The sequence below is a fragment of the Ictidomys tridecemlineatus genome, chromosome 14, assembly GCF_052094955.1.
Source record: "Ictidomys tridecemlineatus isolate mIctTri1 chromosome 14, mIctTri1.hap1, whole genome shotgun sequence".
In the NCBI taxonomy this organism is placed as follows: Eukaryota; Metazoa; Chordata; class Mammalia; order Rodentia; family Sciuridae; genus Ictidomys; species Ictidomys tridecemlineatus.
Window position 1 is genome coordinate 67,858,106 of NC_135490.1, and position 21,406 is coordinate 67,879,511.

The 21,406-nt window shown below is 35.6% G+C and overlaps 1 protein-coding gene across 11 annotated transcripts in view; it reads left to right on the forward strand.

The window, feature by feature from the left end:
- The window catches only part of Hook3 (hook microtubule tethering protein 3), a 166,811-nt gene that overhangs the window by 53,759 nt on the left and 91,646 nt on the right, over nucleotides 1–21,406 (forward strand). For all 11 annotated transcript variants that reach the window (XM_078031291.1, XM_078031294.1, XM_078031290.1 and 8 more), the window contains exon 2: nucleotides 4,632–4,717. In XM_078031291.1, the coding sequence (XP_077887417.1) occupies nucleotides 4,695–4,717 (23 nt within the window). In that variant the 5' untranslated portion in view covers nucleotides 4,632–4,694. The remainder of the gene's footprint in view (nucleotides 1–4,631; nucleotides 4,718–21,406) is intronic.

Below are 21,406 nucleotides of genomic sequence, written 5' to 3' on the forward strand. Positions count from 1 at the left end.
GCTCAGTGGTAGAGCGCTCACCTCGAACGTGCGGGACCCTGGGTTTGATCCTCAGTACCATATAAAAATAAATAAGTGAAATAAAGGTATTGTGTCCAACTACAACTAAAAAATAAATATAAAAAAATTAGTTCACTACATTTGAAGAAATATTTATACATTCTGGGCTTATTCTGTATGGGACATTGTACTAAGGTTAGTGGTGAAGAGATAAATGAGATAGTGTCCTCCCTGTTGCTTCACTTTCCTTCTAATCAAACCTACAAGAAAGGCTTTTTTTTTTAATTTATAAATTAATGGCCATTAATTTATCATTGCTAAAATGAAAATAAGTACTAATTTATTTTTAAGTTTTTACTACATTATGTAATATCTGATCATATGGTAAAGTTTTAAATCAGTTCCTGCAGATGATTATCTATTTGTTCCATTTATTCATTTACTTTTTTTTTTTTTGAGTTTGGGTCTTTTTATGTCACCCAGGCTGGCCTCAAACTTGCAGTTTTCCTGCTTTACTCAGCTACATGCCTGGGACTGTAGGCATGTAAAACTGTACCAAGCTCATTTACTAGTATTTTATTAGTGCATGCATTATCTTGAGAGCTTCTCACCACCTTCCCACCTTTGCCTAAGTAAAAACTACCTTCTATGAGGATCTTTAAGACAATTCCCTTGGCCTCTGCCACTTAACCATTATTACCCATGAGACTGTTCTATGTAAAATTTGAAGAAGCTATGACTCTATTGTTAACAGTTCTGTTTTAAAAGATTTTATAGATGGAGTAATGCAGAGAAGTAGAATTCTTTCACTGTTAGTAAGGGAGTAAATTGCTACAATATTTCGGTTTTAGTGGGGGATTTTCATGCTGTGAACAAAGGACCTGGCAAGAAAAATTGTAGAGGAGGAAAAGTTTATTTTGGAGCTTATGAGTTTACAGGTCTTATTCCATAGTGGCCAACTCCATTCCTTGGGGCCTGAGTGGAGGCAGAACATCATGTTGGAAAGGTGTGGTGGAGGAAAGGCAGCTCAGGACTTTACCAGCCGGAAGCCAGAGAGCTCTGCTAAATAAGGATGAAATATAAATTCCAAAGGCACACCCCCCCAAGGACCTACCTCCTCTAACCACACCCTACCTGCCTACAGTTACCACCAGGGATTAAAGCACTGATTACATTAAACTTCTTAAACCCCAGTTATTTCATCTCTAAACTTTCTTGCGTTGTCTTACTTAAGAGCTTTTATCGAACACCTAATATCTAAACCATAATATTTCGCCCTGGGCCCACAAAAGCTCATGCCCATCTCACAATGCAAAATCCATTTTCAAGAATTTCCTTAGCAATTTTAGCATTGTCCAAGGGTTCAAGTCCAAGTCACCACTGAGACTCAAGACAAACTCTCAGCATGAGCTCTTGTAAAAATCAAAAGCAAGTTAAACATATTCAATATCTAAAGAGTACAGAGTACTCTTTTTCCATTCAGAAAAATAGGAGCATAGAAAAGAAGGGATGGTACCAAAGCAAGACTGAAACTCAATTGATCAAACAAGTTCTAGAGCTCCATGTCCAGCATCTGGGGCACATGGCATTCTCACCAAAGGGCTTGCATAGTTCCACCCCAATGGCTTTGCTGGTTGTAGCCCATATGGTCCCTTTTGGCTTGTCTCTGATCAATTCCTGCAGTTTTCCTGGATAGGCATCACATGGTACTGGCATTTTTGAATCTTGGGGGTTCTCCACTGCAGCTTCAGTTTTCTCTTCACATTTCTACACATTGCTCTATAGGCACAGACTGCAGGGATCTGACCCTGCAACACTGCCTGCCTTCTAGGCCTTGCTTTAAAATCTTTGTGGAAGCCTCCATGACTCCCAAATTCTTGCATCCTGCAGTCCCTACAGAACCAGCACCATGTGGTAAATACCAAGGTCTGCTGCCATCTTGAGCAGTAGCCAAGCCTTCAGGGACCATGACTGCAGCAGCCTTTGAGTGCCTGGGTGGCTGGGCATGTTGAAAAAATTTACTATTCCTTCATGTGCAAGTAGGGTGCCCCAGTGGTCTCTGGTCTTTGCTCATAGGATTTTTACTTTACACCCTTGAGCCTAAGATGGGTTTGGTCTTGCCAATTCCTGAGATGTCCTCAAGCCATCTTTGCTATCATCTCAGGGCAGTCTTTAGCATATCTTTAGTGACTATAATTTGTCTGAGTCTTAAAAAACAATACTTTTGTATGTGTGTTAACAACAACTATGTCTTTAACAACACACACATTGCTTTACCCCACTTTTAATCAGTTTTCTGGCCAAATTGCAAGTTCTTAAATCTTTCTGCTTTGCTTTCTGCTCCTGAGTATCAAAATAAACTTGGCTAAAAGCTGTCAGCAATATCCGTGCCATCCCCTGAATGCTATGCTGCCTAGAAATTTCTTCCACCAAATTAAGAAGCCTTTAAATTCAGCCTCACAGAATGTCTCAGGACATGGACAAATGCAGATAAGTTCTTAGCCAAAACACAACACAAATAGCTTCTAGTCCAATTTCCAATAGAATCCTCCTTTTCCTCTGAAACCTTATGAGCTTGGTGTTTACTGTGCGCAGGCCTTCCAGCATTCTGGTCTTCTGAGCTCCCACCATAATTACCCATTAAGCTGTGCTTACAACAGTCAAAAACTTTTCCAGCTTGCATTGCTGTTTCTCAAAATTCCTTCCACAAATTTCAAAAAGCTCCAAAGCTTCTGAACCACGTAGTCAGGTTAGTCACAGCAGTGATCCTAATCCTGGTACTAATTTCTGCGTTAGCTTTTTCATTGCTACAACCAAAAGCCTTCACAAGAAAAATTTTAAAGACAAAAAGTTTATTTTGGGGCTCCCGGTTTCACAGGTCTAATTCCATAGATGGCTAATTCCATTCCTTGGGACTTGAGGTGAGGCAGAACATTGTGGCAGAAGGGTATGATGGAGGAAAGCAGCTCAGGTCATGATCAGGTAGTAGAGAGCTCTGTTCAACACAGGCAAAATATAAACCCCAAAGGCATGCCCCCAACATCTTGCCTCCTCCAGCCATATTTTATCTGCCTATAGAAACCACCAAATTAATTCCTATCCAGGGATTAATGCCCCAGTTATGTTAAACCTCTTATGACTCAACCATTTCATCTCTAAACTTTCTTGCTTTGTGTCTCACACATGAGCTTTATTGAGGGTAGTTTGGCAGTATTTATCAAAAACTTTAAAATGTCTTGAATATAGCAGTATGTACCTATAATCCCTGCTACTTGCAAAGCTGAGGCTGGAGGATTGTGAGCCCATCCTGGGCAGCATTGGGAGACCCCACCTCAAAAGAAAAAAACACAAACTAGAACTTTAAAATAGGCGTACTTTTGACCTTGCAATTTTGCCTTTTTTAACCCAATAAATACAAATAGATGGTCACCTGAGCATCATTTCCTGTATTTCCATCATTGCTTCCTAGTTTATCCTCATCTAAATCTATTAAAATACATCCAGTATAATCTTTATACAGCTTAAATCTCATGACTTCACTTTCCTGCTTAAAATCCTTTGCTTACTACCCATTGCTCTTAGGATAAAGTCCTACTATGGCTTACGGAGATTTTGGTGATAATGTTTCTTTCTTGAGTCCTATCCTTTACTATTTTATATTTCTGTGTTCCATCTCTTCCTACAGCTTGAAAACTTCACCCTTTATGCCCAGTTCCATACCAGGCTTATTTTAATTCCTATAGTATATCACACTCTCACTTATAAACTCTTTTGTGTTTGCTGTTTACACTTCTTATAATATTGTTTCACTAAATTATAAGGTCTAAAAGAGGATGCCCCATGTCTGTCTATTCCTAGTGATTTATTTTCTTCTAAATCCAGATTGGACTTCTGGTTGTAATTATTGTTGACTCTATTACTTTTTCTTACATTTCTTAGCCACATCCTGTTGACAATATGAAGTTAGTTCATATTCAGAATATATTTGAAATCAAGGTGAACTGAATGCCTAACCTAACCATGGTAAATATGACTTCTCCATCTATATAAAGATACTTTGGCACTGAGTAATAGAAACCTAAACCTGGCTAGGCTTAAACAAGAAAGAAATTTATTTCACACAATAGGAGGCTTTAAGGTTTTTTAATTTAAGGGTTCAATTTTTACCCCAAGTACCTAGTTCTTTCTCTTCTTCCTCTCTGCTTTCCATTACCTTGGCCTCGTTGCTTTAGTATTCAAAAGATGACTTCTAGCAATAATTGAGGCAATATAGACTTACTCATGTCAATAGGTGGACTTTTCTTTCCCAGAAGCATCTTTGTGTATCTCTTTGTTCCAAATTGTGTTCAACTTGTTTTTCACTTAGTCACTGGTAAAGGGGCTGAAGGTACGATGATTTTCTTAAATTGATCATCTGTGGTTAGAAGGGATGCTGGGAAGTTGGCTAGTCTACCCAACTTCTGTCTTGCCAAAAATTAAAATAATAATTTATAAGAAGTTTCCTTTAAAGGAAGAAGTTTCCAATTGTTTTCTTTTAAAACATTTATTTTAACCCCTAAGATGAGATGATCAATCCCCAAAAGCCCAAGAAATCTTTTCTAGTTAATCATAGAATCTTTTTTTTCCTTCAGATCCAGACATTTAACGTGGATACACCATGCCAGACCGTGGAAGATTTAACGAATGGGGTTGTGATGGCCCAGGTTCTCCAAAAGATGTAAGAATAATCTTTGTGTATTTTGTTATACATATTTATTAGATTGAAAACATGAATTAAAGATGAGTGTTCTTATTAATAAGCTTTCTGTCACTGTAACAAAACACTTGGAAATCAATTTATATGGAGGAAAGATTTATCTTGGCTCACAGTTTTAGAGGTTTGAGTTCATGGTTGGTTTTCCTTTTGCTATCGTGCCTGTAGCCTCTTTCTCTATGATTTTACTTAAATGTTATCACTGAGGCCTTCGCTGTTCACCCATATAAAAGAGCAACAACTATTTCCTATGTTTTTATCATTTTCTGAAGTATGAAATATTTGATATACTATATTTGGTTGTTCATTTATGTCCCCCTCCCTGGCACCAATAAGTATGTGTATACACTGCATGCACACATGCGCGTGCGCACACGCACGCACGCACGCACGCGCGCGCACACACTCTCTCTCTCTCTCTCTCTCTCATAGTGTAAGTGCATCAGGGAGCTTGTCTTTTCACTGCTGTGACCAACTGGAACAATGTTGAGTTTTTGATTGAACCATGTGAAATTACCATTTTTTTGTGAGTCAGAATAGATACCAGCAACTTATCCTGGTTTAGTCTGTTATTATGAGTACTCATGATTGATAAATGACTAAAAGAATGGAATATTTGGGATATATAAAAAATACCTGATTCTTTAACGTTCTTTGAAATATAATAGTTGTAAAACTAATATTATGTGAGTTTCAACTTTTGACTTGGACTTTTTAAAATAAAGCCTTGTGTGTGAATTGGATTTCATGTGATTTGGGGATACTTTTATAATTGGAAGTCCTAAGTATTTGTCAGCTTGGAATTTCCTGTTGTGAATCAGAATCATTAAGTGAATTCTTGCTGTTATTTACTTGAAGTAAGCTATAAAGTTGTGCATCTGAGAAGCAGCTCAAATGCCTATATTTCAGAGAATATCTTTGTGTCTTTTTAACTAGGGACTCCATGTTTGAAAACTATAGCTTATTTTCACTTTCTTCTATAAATGCATAGCATATTTCCCTCCAGATGTACAAACACAATTCTTTTCATTTTCATGTTCACTTCTGAGGGGTACCCTAATATTTTTTAGTTTTCTGATGGGTGAGAGTTTCTCAGAATTTGTTTTGTTTTGGCTTGGTTTTGGTATCAGGGATTGAACCCCGGCACTTAGTCAATGAGCCACATTGATAGCCCTTTTTAATATTTTATTTAGAAACATGGTCTTGCTGAGTTGCTTAGGGCCTCACTAAGTTGCTGAGGCTGGCTTTGAACTTAGGATCCTCCTGCCTCAGTCTCCCAGGCTGCTGGGATTACTGATGGTGCACCACGATGCCTGGCTCACAGAATTTCTTTTCTTTTTTAAAAATATTTTTTAGTTGCCAATAGACCTTTTTATTTTATTTATTTATATGTGGTGCTGAGAATCAAACCCAGTGCCTCACACATGCTAGGTAAACACTCTGCCACTGAGCCACAACCCCAGCCCTGACAGAATTTCTTAATAAAAATTATTTATGGGTATGTGGGCTTAAGTGAACTTTCCAGAAATGTGTCAATAAATGAATTTTTTTGCCTACCCTAGTTTTTTGGGATTTCAGTCACTTGCAGAAATCAGAAGAAAGAACAAATATGTGTATTTTATCAAAACAATATGTAGGGAATATGACAAGGATGTCTACTCTTGCCATATCAATTTAACATAGTACTGGCAGTTGTGGCCAGAGAAATTAGGCCAGAAAAAGAAATAAAAGATATCTAAACTGAAGGAAGAAGTGAGTGGTTTGCTGACAACATGATAGTATGTGTAGAAAACCGTTAAGACTTCGACAAAAAACTGTTAGAACTAATAAATGAATTCAATAAAGTTGCAGAATACAAAAATCAGTTGTGCTTTTTTTATATGAATTACCTGAAAAAGAAATCAAGAAGCAATCTTATTTATAATAGCAAAAACAAAAATTTAATCAAGGGAGGTGGAAGATCTATACACTGAAAACTATAAAGCATTAATGGAAGAAGTTAAAGAAGGTACAAAAAATGGAAGATATTCTGTGTTCATGGATTGGAAGAATTAATATTGTTAAAATGTCCTTCATAGATTGTCCCAAAGCAATCTATAGTTTTTGTGTGACCCCTATCAAAACCCTAATGTCATTTTTCACAGAAATAGAAAAAAAATCCCAATATTCATATGAAACTACAGAAAATTCTTGAATAGTGAAAGCAATCTTAAGCAAGAAGAACAAAGCTGGTGGCATCACACTTCCAGATTTTAAGCTATAGTAATTAAAACAGCATATTGACCAGTGGAACAGAATAGAGAGCCTACAATTGAACCCTCACATCTGCAGCCAGTTGATTTTTCCACAGAGGTGCCAGAATTACCCAATGGGGAAAGGACAGTTTCTTCAATAAAGGGTGTTGGCAAAACTGATACCCACATGTATACTAATTGGACCCTTAATTGTCACACCATATACAAAAATCAATTCAAAATGGATTGAGGACTTAAATATTAATCTGCAACTGTAAAAATACTGGAAGAAAATGGAGAGAAAAGTGATATATTGGTTAGGGCAATTATTATTATTTTTTGGTTTTGAGCCCCAAAGCTCAAGGCAACAAAAAATGGAATTACATCAAACTAAAAAACTTCTGCATGACAAAGGATACAGTTTACAGAGGGAAGAGACAAACCAGTGGACTGGGAGAAAATATTTGCAAGCCTTACTTCTGATAAAGGGTAAATATCCAACATACATAAGGAACTCAATAACAAAACAAATCAGTTTAAAATTGGGCAAAAGGCTTGTATAGATAGTCTCAAAAGAAGCCATACAAATTGCCAACAGGGGTGTTTGTGTGTGTGTGTCTGTATGTGTGTGTGTATAAAATCCTCAACATGACTAACCTCAGGGAGATGAAATTTAAAACCATGTGAGATATTGCTTGTTAGAATGAGTGTTATCAAAAAGATAAGAGTATTAGGGAAGACATGGAACAAAGGGAAGCCTTTCATACTTTTGGTGGCAATGTAAATTCATTCAGCCATTATGGAAAATGAACAATTTTTAAATGAACTTTCATAACATCCAACAATCCCATTACGGAGTATATATCCAAAGGAAATGAAATTAGTATGAAGGGACATCAGGATTCTCGTGTTTATTGTATCTTGATTGACAACAGCCAAGATAGGAATCAACTAAGTGTTCATCAGTGGGTGAATAGATAAAGAAAATGTGGGGGGTTTTTGTTGTTGTTGTTTGTTTTGTGTACCAGGGATTGAACTTGGGGGCATTCGGCCACTGAGACACATCCCCAGCCCTATTTTGTATTTTATTTAGGGAGTCTCAGTGTCACTGAGCTGCTTAGTGCTTCGTTGTTGCTGAAGCTTGCTTTGAACTGAAGATCCTCCTATCACAGCCTCAAGAGTCGCTGGGATTACAAACTTCCCCCACTGTACCCAGCCCCCATTTCATCTTTTAAAAGAAGAAAATCCTATCATTTGCAGAAGTATAAATGAATCTGCAGGACATTGTGCTTAGTGAAATAAGCCAGGCATGGGAAGACAAATACTAATTTTACTTACATGGGGAATCTAAAACATTTGAATTCACAGAAATAGATAGTTGAATGATGGTTGGGCAAGGGAACCAGGAGTTGATGATTAGACAGGATAAATAAGTTTTTTAATGTTTATTGAATAGCATGTTGACTGTACTTAATAGCATATATTTCAAAATTGCTAAGAGTAATTTCAAATGTTCTTACCACACAAAGTGAGTATTTGAATAGATGTTAATTAGCTTGATTTAATCAGTCCACATTGTATGTGTGTGTAAATATAGATACATCTATGTGTGTGTGTGTATATATATATATAACATTATTTTGTACCTTAAAAATATATACATTATAATTTGTCTATTTGTAATTAACATTAAAAATAAAACAAGATCATAATGTATATTGGCCTATAAAGTGTCTGTTTTTACTTACCAAAGTTTTGTGGGCATATTTGTCAGCAATATTTAGTTTTCTATTTAATTTTCCACAAATGCTTCTCAAATTTTCCTTTTTTAAGAGTTATATGACATATAGAAAAGCATACTTTAAAAGGGGATAAATTTGTATATGTTAATGTAGGTTGTGTGTGTGTATCTCCTTGTTACCACCATCCTGGTAGAGAAAACATTTCTAGTGCCCTAATGGCTCCCCTCATAGACTGCTCTGTAGTCCATATACCTTACTCCAGAAAATAGCTAAGATTGTGATGTCTACAACATTAAGTTCTGTCAGTTCTTGAACATCTTATTAAATGGAATCATGCAGTGCCTTATTCTTTGTGTTTCTGTTTGTTTTTTTTTTCCATTTATCTATGCAATACCTTCACATGTTTGGGTAACATCTACTTTATTTCAAATGACTGTACAATAAGCCCAACCTTATCATCATTGGATTACTACTTTGTCAATTGATATTTAATGAACGGCTACTTTGTGTCCAACACTGGTGATACAAGGACAGGCCACACAGACATGGTATCCACCTCCACAGAATTTATAACATGGAAAAAAATATTAATTAAACTCTAAAATAAAATTGTAACAGAAGCTACAGAGGAGACCTATACAGTGTTTCTAAACTTCCAAAAGGTATGGATATTCATCTTAGTTGAGGGAGTCATGGACATTTTTATTTATTTTTTTTTTATGTGGCGCTGAGGATCGAACCCACTTGCCTTACACATGGGAGGCAAGTGCTCTACCACTAAGCCACAACCCCAGCTCCAGTCATGAACATTTTTACCTGAATAAGTAAAGGTAAATTAAATCTGAAAAATGGTAAGAGATTTAGAAGAGAAAGTTGCATATAAAGAGGCTCTTCAGGTTGATGGAATGTGGTCAACACTGCTATGGGAAGAAAGATTTGAGCTAAAGCAGGGGGCATTGTGCAGAACAAGCTGTAGCCAGACTATGTAGTCATGTGTCTTTATTTTAAGGATGTGAGAAAGAATTTAGGGGCTTTTAGGGAAGGGAAATAGGGGTTAACACAATTGCATTTAAATTTTGAAAATATTTGGGCTGCTGACATAAAATTAACTGAAAGAGGTTTAGGTGATGAGGGATGGTTAATTGGAAAGAAGTTTGTAGTAATTCAGAAGGAAGATGAAGGTACCTCAGAGTAGGAAGTGGCAAAGGAGATACAGACAAATGGACTCAAAATGGTACATAAAAACAGCAGATTTGATAATTCGTTTGGGGTAATGAGTAAAAGGGAGATGTCGGTTGACTTTTTTGTTTCTGACGTGCAAATACACAGAACAGGATATTAGCCACTTAAGTGGGAACACAGAAAGAGGATCTATTCTGGAGGAGTGCTGGACAGGTTATGAGTTTAGTTTGGGGAACAGTATTCCTGAGTGGTATTGAGACATAAAGAGAAAATGCCATATTGGCAGTTGGCTATATAGGTCTGTGTTCAGAAGAAGAGTCTAAAGTGGCACTATCTACATGGGTATTTCAATTGAAGGCATAAATGCAAATTAAATCAACATCAGGAGAGTATTAGGTCAAAAGAAAAAAGTTATTGGTTAGAGTATGAGCCAACAGAGGAACCAGATAGTAGGAGGAAAGTCTGGAGTATGGGAGTTGATAAAAGAATTTTTTTAATATTTATTTTTAGTTCCATAGAACTAAATATTGGACACAATATCTTTATTTCATTTTTATGTGGTGCTGAGGATCAAACCCAGTGCCTCATGTGTGCTAGGTGAGCGCTCTATTACTGAGCTACAGCCCCAGCCCAGGAGAATTTTACTGAAAATATCAATCCTTTTCATTTTGTCTGAGCTAATGAGTAGAAATAATACCATATTGTAGTCTTTTTAATCAAACATGAATAGATCTAAATATGCTGATTATCAGAATAATTTTTTCTCTTTAGTCTTTTTTTTTTTTTTTTTAGAGAGAGAGAGAGAGTTTTTTTTTTAATATTTATTTTTTAGTTTTCGGCGGACACAACATCTTTGTTGGTATGTGGTGCTGAGGATCGAACCCGGGCCGCACGCATGCCAGGCGAGCGCGCTACCGCTTGAGCCACATCCCCAGCCCTCTCTTTAGTCTTTTAAATAATATTCCATTTATTTTACTACAGTTTCTTAGTTTGTTTTTTTTTTTTTTTTTTAATGAGCAGAAAATTGAGTTTTTACATTTGGTCTTCCTCCACCCTACTATCAGCATCCCACACTGGAGTGATGTGTTTGTTACAATGAATGAACTAACATTGTTACATAATTATCACCCAGAGGTGATAGTTTATATTAGGTTCACTATTGGTTTTGTATATAATGAGAGTTTTTATAAATGCATTTCTTATAATATACTACATATAGTGTAATGCAAAGTAGTTTTTGTGCCCTAAATATCCTCCATGTTCTGCTTTTTCATCTTTGTCTCTGAACCCTTGGCAACCCTGATCTTTTTCTGTCTCCATAGTTTTGCCTTTTCCAAAATATCATATAGTTGAAATAATACGGTCTATAGCCTTTTTAGATTGACTTCTTTCAATTAGAATATATATTTAAGGTTCTTCCATGTTTTTTGAGGATTGATAATTTATTTCTTTTTAGAGCTTTAAGTCTTCCTTCACAGTTTCATTGAGATTGCTCAGTGAATTGTTCTTTTTTGTGTGTGTGCTGGAGTTTGTACCTAGGGCCTTGCCCACGCTAAGCACATGATGTCCTATTGTTTTATACCCTAACCCCAATTTGTGTTAAAAGTGTATAATTTGATAAATTTTGACCAGTGTTTATTCCCATGAAACTACCCCACAGACAAGATAATTAATATATCTAGCACTTCCAAAATTGGCCTCATGCCCCTTTGTTATCTCCCCCTTCCTGTTATTCTTTTCCTATCTTCAATCAACCACTGATTTATTTTCTATCCCTATAGGTTAGTTTACATTTTCTAGAATTGTAATATCACTGGATACACACAGTATGCTTTCTTTTGTTTCTTCCTTTTGTTTATCTATTTATTTATTTATTTTGAGGAAGGTGGTGTAGCTCTTCCATGTAATGTAATTATTTTGAGATTCATTCATGCTTATGTTAATAGTTTATATTTATGTCATATGGATGGATATACCACACTTCATTCATCTGTTAGTATACATGCAGGTTATTTCCAGCTTGGGGTTATTACAATTAAAGGTGCTGTGAACATTAGTGTACAAGTCTTTGTATGAACATATACTTTCATTTCTCTTGGATGAATGCCACCCAGGAATCATATGATATGGGTTATATGGCAAGGGTTATTTGGTATTTGAGAAACTGCCAAACTGTTTCAAAAGTGAATTTATCATTTATCATAGGCAGTTTAAGAGTTCCCATTGCTTTAGTCTTACCAACACTATCTAAGGTCAGTACTTTTAATTTTAGTCATTACAGTGATGTGGTCTTTAATTTGCATTTCTATAATGATTAATATTGAGTATCTTTTCACATTTGTCATCCATATATCTTCCATGATGAACTGTCTACTGTAATCTTTTGTTTTTTGTTTTTTGTAATACTGAGGTGCTTTACCACTGAGTTACATCTCTAGCCCATTTTATTTTGAGTTGCTGAGGCTGGCTGCAAACTTATGATCCTTCTGCCTTAGCCTCCTCAGTTGCTGGGATTATAGGCATGCACCACCAAGCCCAGCTGTTTTCTTAAATTTAGAATTTACATACTGTAAACACAAGTCCTTTGCCAGATGTACCTTTTTGTTGTTATTTACTTTATTCATTTATTTTGTAGTACTGGGGATAGAACCCATGGGTGCTTTCCTCTACCCCCCTCCTTTTTTTTTTTTTTTTTTTTTTTTTTAATTTTGAGAGTCTTGTAAGTTGCTAAAGCAGGCTTCAAACTTTGAATTGTCTTGCTTCAGCCTCTCAAGTCAATGGTATTACAGATGTATACCACTAATGCCCAACTCTCAGATGTATATTTTAAAATATTTTCTTTTAATCTGTGGTCTGTCTTTTCATTTCTATAGTGTCATTTGCAGAGCAAAAATATTAATTTTGATACTTTATTTTGTAGTTTGATTTTTTTTATTATGTTACATCTTTCCCAAACCCACAGTCACTAAGATTTTTCTTCTTTATTTTCCTCATATGTTTCATAGTTTCAGTATTTACATTTAGATCTGTGGTAAATTTTGAGTTACGTTCTGCATATGGTACAAAGTATAAGGATAGAGTGCTTATTTGTTGTTGAAGCATTATTGAAAAGATTCCCACGTTTCAGGACTTTTGGTTGTTAAATTGCTTAATGATTTGACAGACCTCCATGGATGATTAGACTTTTGTTTATTTAAATATTTTCCACTAAAACTTAAGAGTTGCAGAAACTATCCTTTTGCATCTGTGTATCAAATGAAAATGAATTTTTTTCTTTAAGTCTTTAGGGAACTGTGATTGTTTGGATAATATTATCTAAACCATTTGTAGATTTAACTTGAGTGTTTATGCCAGAAAACCTGTGATTTTTGATAATCCTACAGTACATGTGCCAAAAACAGTCAATATTTTGCCCTGATCTGACTCTAGTTCCCTTTGCCTTCTTGCTCTGGAAGAGTTTTCCCTGAAAAACTGCTTTTGCAGACTTCACAAGGAGTGGCTATTTCTCTCAAAGGCTTCCTAATACCACTTTATCCAATGGTGGTGCTCCGCAATATGACTTCTAGACCACCTTCCCTCATTTTCTCAAAAAACCTGTAATTTTGAATTTTATGACATAATCTCCTACCCCTTGTTACTGTAATTGTGTTTCTTTTTTTAAATATGTTGTGTCTATAAATGTTCTCTTTTTTTTAAGCTCTACTTAGTTTTCTTTTTAAATATCTTTATTTATTTATTTTTTATGTGGTGCTAAGGATCGAACCCAGTGCCTTACACATTCGAGGCATGCACTCTACCACTGAGCTACAGCCCCAGCCCCTGTAATTGTGTTTCATTTCTATTTTGGATCCTGGCTCATTGTCTCTCTTTGTAATTCTACTTTTGTCTAAATTCTTGGTGATTCAAATATTCACCTACATGATCCTTCATATCCTTGCCTATCAGTTTCTTCTTCATTTATCTTCTGTTCAATTTCAGCCATCAATTCCCATGGTCATGCCCTATATCTCATAATTACAAATAACACGTAATCCCTCCATATCCTTAGTTTGCTATTTGCTATTGCTTATCACTACTTCTTGCCCTTCTGTTTTACTTGCTCTGGAATCAAGACCCTAATCATTCATCAATGCTTTCCTACCAGTAGGACCTCAGTACTTTCCTTCATCTTCATGCTGCTTGCTCGCATGCCACCGCCCCCCACCCCCCAATTCAGCTGAGATACCTTGGTCAGTCATAATCACTCCTTTGTTGTGCACTTTAGCTTCTTTGCTTCTTCCATTTATTTGTATTTATTTTATAGAAACCACAGTTCTGGTTATATCTAATGTTTTGTCTCTTCTGCTTTTCACCGATGTAACTGAATCTGGCTGGGTTAGGTGGTGGAGACAACACAAACAGGCTGATGGATCTCACTTAATTTCTTACCAAGAAACCTTAAGTGTTACTTTATAAAATCCCACAGTTGTATTAGCTTCCTAGTTCTTCTACTCTTCTAGATGACTACTTTATGCTTACTTCAAACCTCTAGTCTTATCCTCCTTACCTCATCTTACAAGATTAGGAAACATCCTACTTCTCAGCAAATTGAAACAAAGAAAAATTTCTGTAGAAACCATGACTACATTTACCCACCTACCAGCATTCTGGTTCATTTTGCCTTGCTGCTTATTACCACACATGATCTATAATGTTGAGCAGAGAGAATCGATCCTATCCTAACAGTAGGACCTGCACTTTGTATATTGGATCCTGCTCTCAACTAATCAGGATCATCACTTTACCCATTCTTCCCACTTACCCTACTCATCAGTTTTCTCCTCTTTACTGGTCATATCCATTACTATGCAAGCAAATTCTTAATTTCTTTTATCTTTAAAAATACTTTTCCTGTTCTTGCTTTTGTCAGACATTACTCCATTTTTTCTCCCTTTGCAGCAAAACTCCTTTAAAGAATAGCCTGTACCCAGTTGTCTGGATTCTTTCCCTCTTGCTCTCTTAAGTGCACTTTTTCCTACCACTATATTAAAACTACACTTGTCATGGCTTCCAATGATCTACATATAGCTAATTGTAGTGGTTCAATCTCAGTTTTTGTCTTAAACTGTCAGCACTGTTTTTGTGGTACTGTGGGTTAAACCCATGCTCAGCAAGTTCTGTATCACTGAGCTGTATCCTCAGCTTTGTCATCATTATTTGGTAATACTCATCAAACTTATTACCTTCTTGTAACACTTTTTAAAATTGGCTTCCAGGATACTAGAGTGATTTTTTTTTTGTTTTTATTTTTAATAAGTCATATTTACTGCTTAGAACCCAACACTGGTGTCCCATTTCACTCAGGGTAAGAGCAAAAAAAACTTAGGATTTTAAGTACTATTAAATCCTAAGTTATCTGGGCTACTTATATTACTGCTCGGACCTCATTCACTAGTGTTCTTTCCCATAAAGGCTGCATTGCTCATCCTTAGGCACATTGGGCATCTCCTGCTTTGGGGTTTTTGTGTGACCTTTCCCTCAGCCTTCACTGATATTGGTTCATTTCTCAATGTAACTATCCTGATCACCCTGTTTAATGTTGGCACTGTTCTTATACTTCATATCCCCTTATCCTGTTGTGTAGATGTTAAGAAAATATTTGCTGAATAAATGAATATGGAACACACAATTTTGATTTAAAGGAAGCAACTTTATCTTTTAGCGAATGAATCTCTTCTTTTAGTGAATCTTCAAGGATTCAGTACTCATCAACAATTTCAGGGATGCCAATTGGATATCCTGTAGTTGGATTCAATTCTGATACTACCTGAAATAGGCCAGACCTAACAAGTTAATGGCATAGTACTCCAATTCTGAGTTAATGCACACCTCACATGTGAAAGTTAAGGTGAGAGTTAAGACCTCAGTTCCATAGACAGCCACCACTTCAGATGCCAACTGGAAATAGGGTTCTCAGTGCATCTGTAATTTCTTCTGGTCAACTACAAATTCAGTTGTTCCCATGCCCCAAATTTTGATAATTTATTACAGTAACTCACAGAACTTAACGATTGCAATTTTATTATAAAGGACATAACTGAAGAACAGATGTGTAGGCAAGCAAATGTACTGCAGAGCTTCTATAACTTCTCTGGGTACAGCATCCTCTCTGTATATCAGTGTGTTACCAACCCAGAAGCTCCTAGAATTCTGTTGTTTACAGTTTTTATTTAGAGTTTTATTACATCCGGCATGATTGAAATCATTGGTGATGTGATTGAACTCCATCTCCAGTCCCACTCTTCTTCCCAGAGGTCAGGACTAAAAGTCCCAACCTCTAATCATGTGACTGTTTTTTCTGGAACCAATCCCAGTTCTGAAGCTATCATGAATTGCCTGATTAACATCAACTCTGGTGTGATTAAAAGGGTCTGATGAATTATAAGAAACACCTGTCACTTAGGAAGTTCCAAGGGTTTAGAAGATCAGTCTAGGAACAAGGATAAAGATTATATATTTTTGGGGAAGGGTGCTGAGGATTAAACCCAGGAGTGCTTTACCACTAAGCTACAATCCCCAGTTCTATTTTTTTATTTTGAGACAAGTTCTTGCTGAGTTGTTGAGGCTGGCCTCAAACTTTCCATCCTCCTGTCTCAGCCTTCTGAGTTGCTGGGATTATAGGCCTATGCCATCATGCCCAGCTCAAAATATATTTATTATACCACAACAACATGCTGATTGAGAGAATAAGGTCAGAAGGAGCAAGTTGTGCCCCTAAGTGCCATCAATTTTTGTTTTCAAAGCTCATGAAAGATGGAAAAAGAAAATAGATAGAACCAAATAGGATAAAATGGAGGTCAAACATTGGACAGTGGTGAAATGCCTGATAAATGGATACTTTTATGTTGATAGTACTCTAAGTTGTCTGTCCTTGGAGTCTATCCCTTATGTGCTTGTATTGCTTATTTCGACTAAGATAATTTGCTCTATTTCTGTTGTCATTTATGGATGTGAAATTTAATTATTGTAGTAAACATTTAGTGGCAGGCCACCAATATGATTATTTTTAGTAGTTAAAAAGGTTGTTAGGAAATAGTTGTAACTAATGTCAAAAGACAAAAATTATAACATTCTATAAAGTAGAATGAATGTTTCAAGGAGCTGAGCAGAGGAGGTTGGTTTTGTAAAGAGAAAAGGGCTGAGGAAAGCAAAAGCAGGAAAAAAGCCAATTGGTCATTTTAAAGTCATTTTTCTTGTAAACATTAAAAAGAGCACTTCCTGTAATGCCAGGTGAAACTGGCTATTCTTTCTTACTCCTAATTCCTTGGAAGCTTAGATGAACAATTTTGATTAACTTCACAGTGTATGACTGATTTGGTCTGTGGGCCTAGTGTGAAGAGCTTGGTCCAAACCAATGTCCTCATCTAAATTTATTTTAAGAATCAGCACATGTATAAAAATATTAAAGTTTGCTTATGCAAATGTCATTAAGAAATGGAACCAAAACACACTTGTGACCCATCTTAATTTGGAAGGGTTCAAAAAAGAATATTACTTAAATAATTTTAGCAGTAAAAGTAAAATTTTATTTTTTTGGTTTCTGTGAAGTTATTTGACTACAAAAAGATAATATATTCCTGGAGTTATTTTTAAGGATTAAAATCAATAGACTTTTCCCTTATCCTAAGTTATGATTAGTGTATTATAAGTACAGATATGTAAATGTGTTACTGGTAAAATTTAAGGAAATGATTTTGTTTTTTGTTGACAGGATTCAGATCATAGGAAGAAACTAAAGATACATTGTTGTTGTTATTTATATATTTGCAGAACTATAATCTGCTTATAGAGTTTTGAGAAAATTACCTTTTTTATGTGATCCTAGACTGAGACAATTAAGTAAGGAATACTTAGAAAACATTGCTGAAATTGTAAACTACTGAAAGAAAGAGAAGTTGTAGCAAGAGGCCTTCATTTGGAGTCAGAGCTTATTATTAGTAAAAGTTACATTGAACTTAAGAACATTTTAGACATACTATTCTTGGTATGTTCTGCCTAATTAAAGGTTGGAAGCTTATTAAGTAAGTGTTACCACTTTCCAGAAATTTATTGAGAAGCAGCTAGCTATGTACCAGACGTGGGACCAGATAAGATAGCAGTAACTACAAGTGCCAGCCCATAATTGATGTAGAATGTCATGAGTAACATTGGTCTTTTTCTACTTATGACCTAGTTTACTGAGCCTTAAGGAGATAATTGATCATGAGACCTTAGTGTTTTTTGCTAGAACCAGTTATGTTTGTTGAATTCTACCAATCTGTTTTAACAAAATGATTGTACTCTCAACTCTGCCATTTAACCATTTTTGAACCTGGGAAAATTAATCTGAGTCTAATATTCCTTAACTTTAACAAAATAATAGTACCTTCCTTACAATGCCTTTGTGAATGTGAAGTGCCTGTTTTAGTGCCTGATCTGTATCACATATTGAAATACATGCATTCCTGGTATAATATGTGATGTATTTGACACTAGCTGCTGTTTTTGTTGTCTTCCTTTTTTATTGCAAACATGATTCTGAGATTTTTTTAGAGAGAGAGAGAGAGAGAGAGAGAGAGAGAGAGAGAGAGAGAGAGAGAGAGAATTTTTTAAAAAAATATTTATTTTTTTTAGTTATCGGCGGACACAACATCCTTGCTTGTATGTGGTGCTGAGGATCTAATCCGGGCCGCACTCATGCCAGGCAAGTGCGCCACTGCTTGAGCCACATCCCCAGCCCTGATTCTGAGATTTTAATTGGTAATCTTTCAAGGATTAAGCAAACTATATCATGCTGGATTTGAAACATTTTAGACTTTTCTGAGTATTTTTTCATAAGGATTATTACTCTAAATTGGAGTATGAAGTATCCTATAACCTTGGAGTTCAAAATATATAATTTCATAGACATTTAAAAGCATTTTTAAAACAAGGAATTCCTGGATAAAGCATAACTATCTTTTAACTATGAATCTGACTCGTTACCTAGCCAGTAAGTTCAGAGTCCTTGGCTTTGGATAATTATCAGCTGCACAGTACCAGACTCGCACATTGTCCTCTTATGAGTCTTTTTTAATTGGAAAGATTAATACTTGATTGCCAGTGATTGTGCTTTTTAGATTTAGTATCAAATAACATTGACTATTTTCTAACTTTTATAATAATTCTTTAATATTTTGGGAAAATCCACGTTGGTTGTTTTTCTTTTATTATCTATTTTTCTAAGAGGTTTTAAGCAAAAAGAATGTTTTTAGGGATTATTCACACAGTTTACAGTAGTCCTTTACAAGTGTCCTTGTATGTGGAGAAACAGAAAAAAAGTTCATCTACAGAGAGAAGATGGTATAGATGGAAAGAAAGAACAAAGATGAAGGTCAGAAAGCACTGGGTAGATTCTTATTCTAGCACTTTGTAAAGCCCGGCTATCTTTTAGTAACATAATATACTCTAGTGATCTTCCCCCAAGTTGCCTTTCTTTGGGTAAATTTGCTCAGATTGGTTTCTCTGAATAGCAAAACCTCACATAAAAACACTAAAGTAAACTTAAAACAAAAATATATGGATATGAATATCCATATGCCTAACAATGAAGCCACCTTCCTTCTATATATAAATGGATTGTAAACCTAAATATAAGCCTGTGTAAATTTCTTTTACAAAACAGCAATAAATCTTTATGACCTTGAGCTAGGCAGACTCCCTAGATAAAACATCAAAACTATTAGAGAGAGAAATTAAATTTCATCAATATGCCGTCAAGAAAGTGAAAAGACAGCTCACAGAAGGGGAAAAATATTTACATGTGTCCTTGTATCCTGAATATTAAAACAAAAAGAACAGAAACTTATAATTTTGTAATAAAAGACACACAGTTTTTCAATGGACAAATTATCTGGTTAGACATTTCTTCAAAGAGGACAGTATAAATGGCCAATAAACCCATGAATAGATGCTTACCATCATTAGTCATCAAAGAAACACAAATCAAAAGCACAAGGAGATACCTTTTCACCACTAGTATCACTATAGTATCACTATAACTAAGTAGACAAATAATAAGTGTTGACAGGGCTGTTCAGAAATTGGAACCCTCATACATTACTTGCAAAACAGTGTAGCTGTTTTGGAAAACCAGTCGTGGTTCAGATGTTAAGCAAAATTGTCAGGGGACTCAGCAATTCTACCCTTAGCCATATACCAGGCAAAACATATGCCATACAAGAATGGGTATTTGAGTGTCAAAGCATCATTATTCATAATAGCCCAAAAGTGAAACAACCCAAATATAATTAGCTGATGAATACCAAAGGCAGAACATTCTCTCTAATAATGTGGATGATAACCCACAATATGAGAGGGCAAGATTAGAAGGTGGACTAGACAAAGGGGAAAAAAGGGAAGGGAGAGGGGATGGAAATAGAAAAGACAGTAGAGTGAACCAGACATAGCTTTCCTAATCTTATGTATGACCAGTGTATCTTCACATCATATACAACCACAATAATGGAATCCTGATTGGAACAAGTTATACTTATTCTACATATGTATAATATGTCAAAATACACTCATATATATCTGGAAAGAAGAAATTAAGCAGATGTGAGCAACTACAAAAAAAAGCTAATGAATGGATAAACAAAATGTGGTTACAATCATAGGTCACTTAACAGTAGGGATACTGGCTGAGAAAGCATCATTAGACAATTTTTGTCATTGTGCAGACATCATAGTACTTATAACACAAAGACAGCTACAGCATTACTAGGCAATATATCTTATGGAACCACCTCATACATGCAGTCCATCCATCATTGACCAAAATATGTGGTGCAGGACTATATACACATAAATGGAAAATTATTCAGCCATAAAAAAGTGAAGTAATGATACATGCTGCAATATTGATAAACATTTTCAAACACTAAGTGAAAGAAGCAGGAAAAGGTGAAGAGAAGACAAAAGAACACATAATGTATGATTTTATTTGTATGGAATGTTCAGAATAGACAAACTCATGGAGATATAAAGTAGATTAATGATGTCCAGGAACTGGGAAGATGGTGTAATGGAGAGTGACGACTAACGGATACAGGGTTTTGTGGAAAAGGATACAAATGCCCTAAGATTAGATTGTGGTGATGGTTGTACAACTTTGAACATTGTATGCTAACCTAGTTTGTATTCTTTAAATGGGTAAATTGTATGACACCTGATTTATATCTCAATAAAACTTTTTTTAAAGTAGATAGAAAATATAGTATGTTATCTAGTGATTTTTTTTAAGTAGATAGAAAATATAGTATGTTATCTAGTGAAACAAGCTCTAACTGAGTGGTGGATGCCTGTAACCCCAGCATCTGGGGAGGTTGAAGCAAGAGGATCACGAGTTCAAAGCCAGCCTCAGCAATTTAGCAAGGCACTAAGCAACTCAGTGAGAACCTGTCTCAAAATAAAAAAAAGAGCTGTGGATGTGTCTC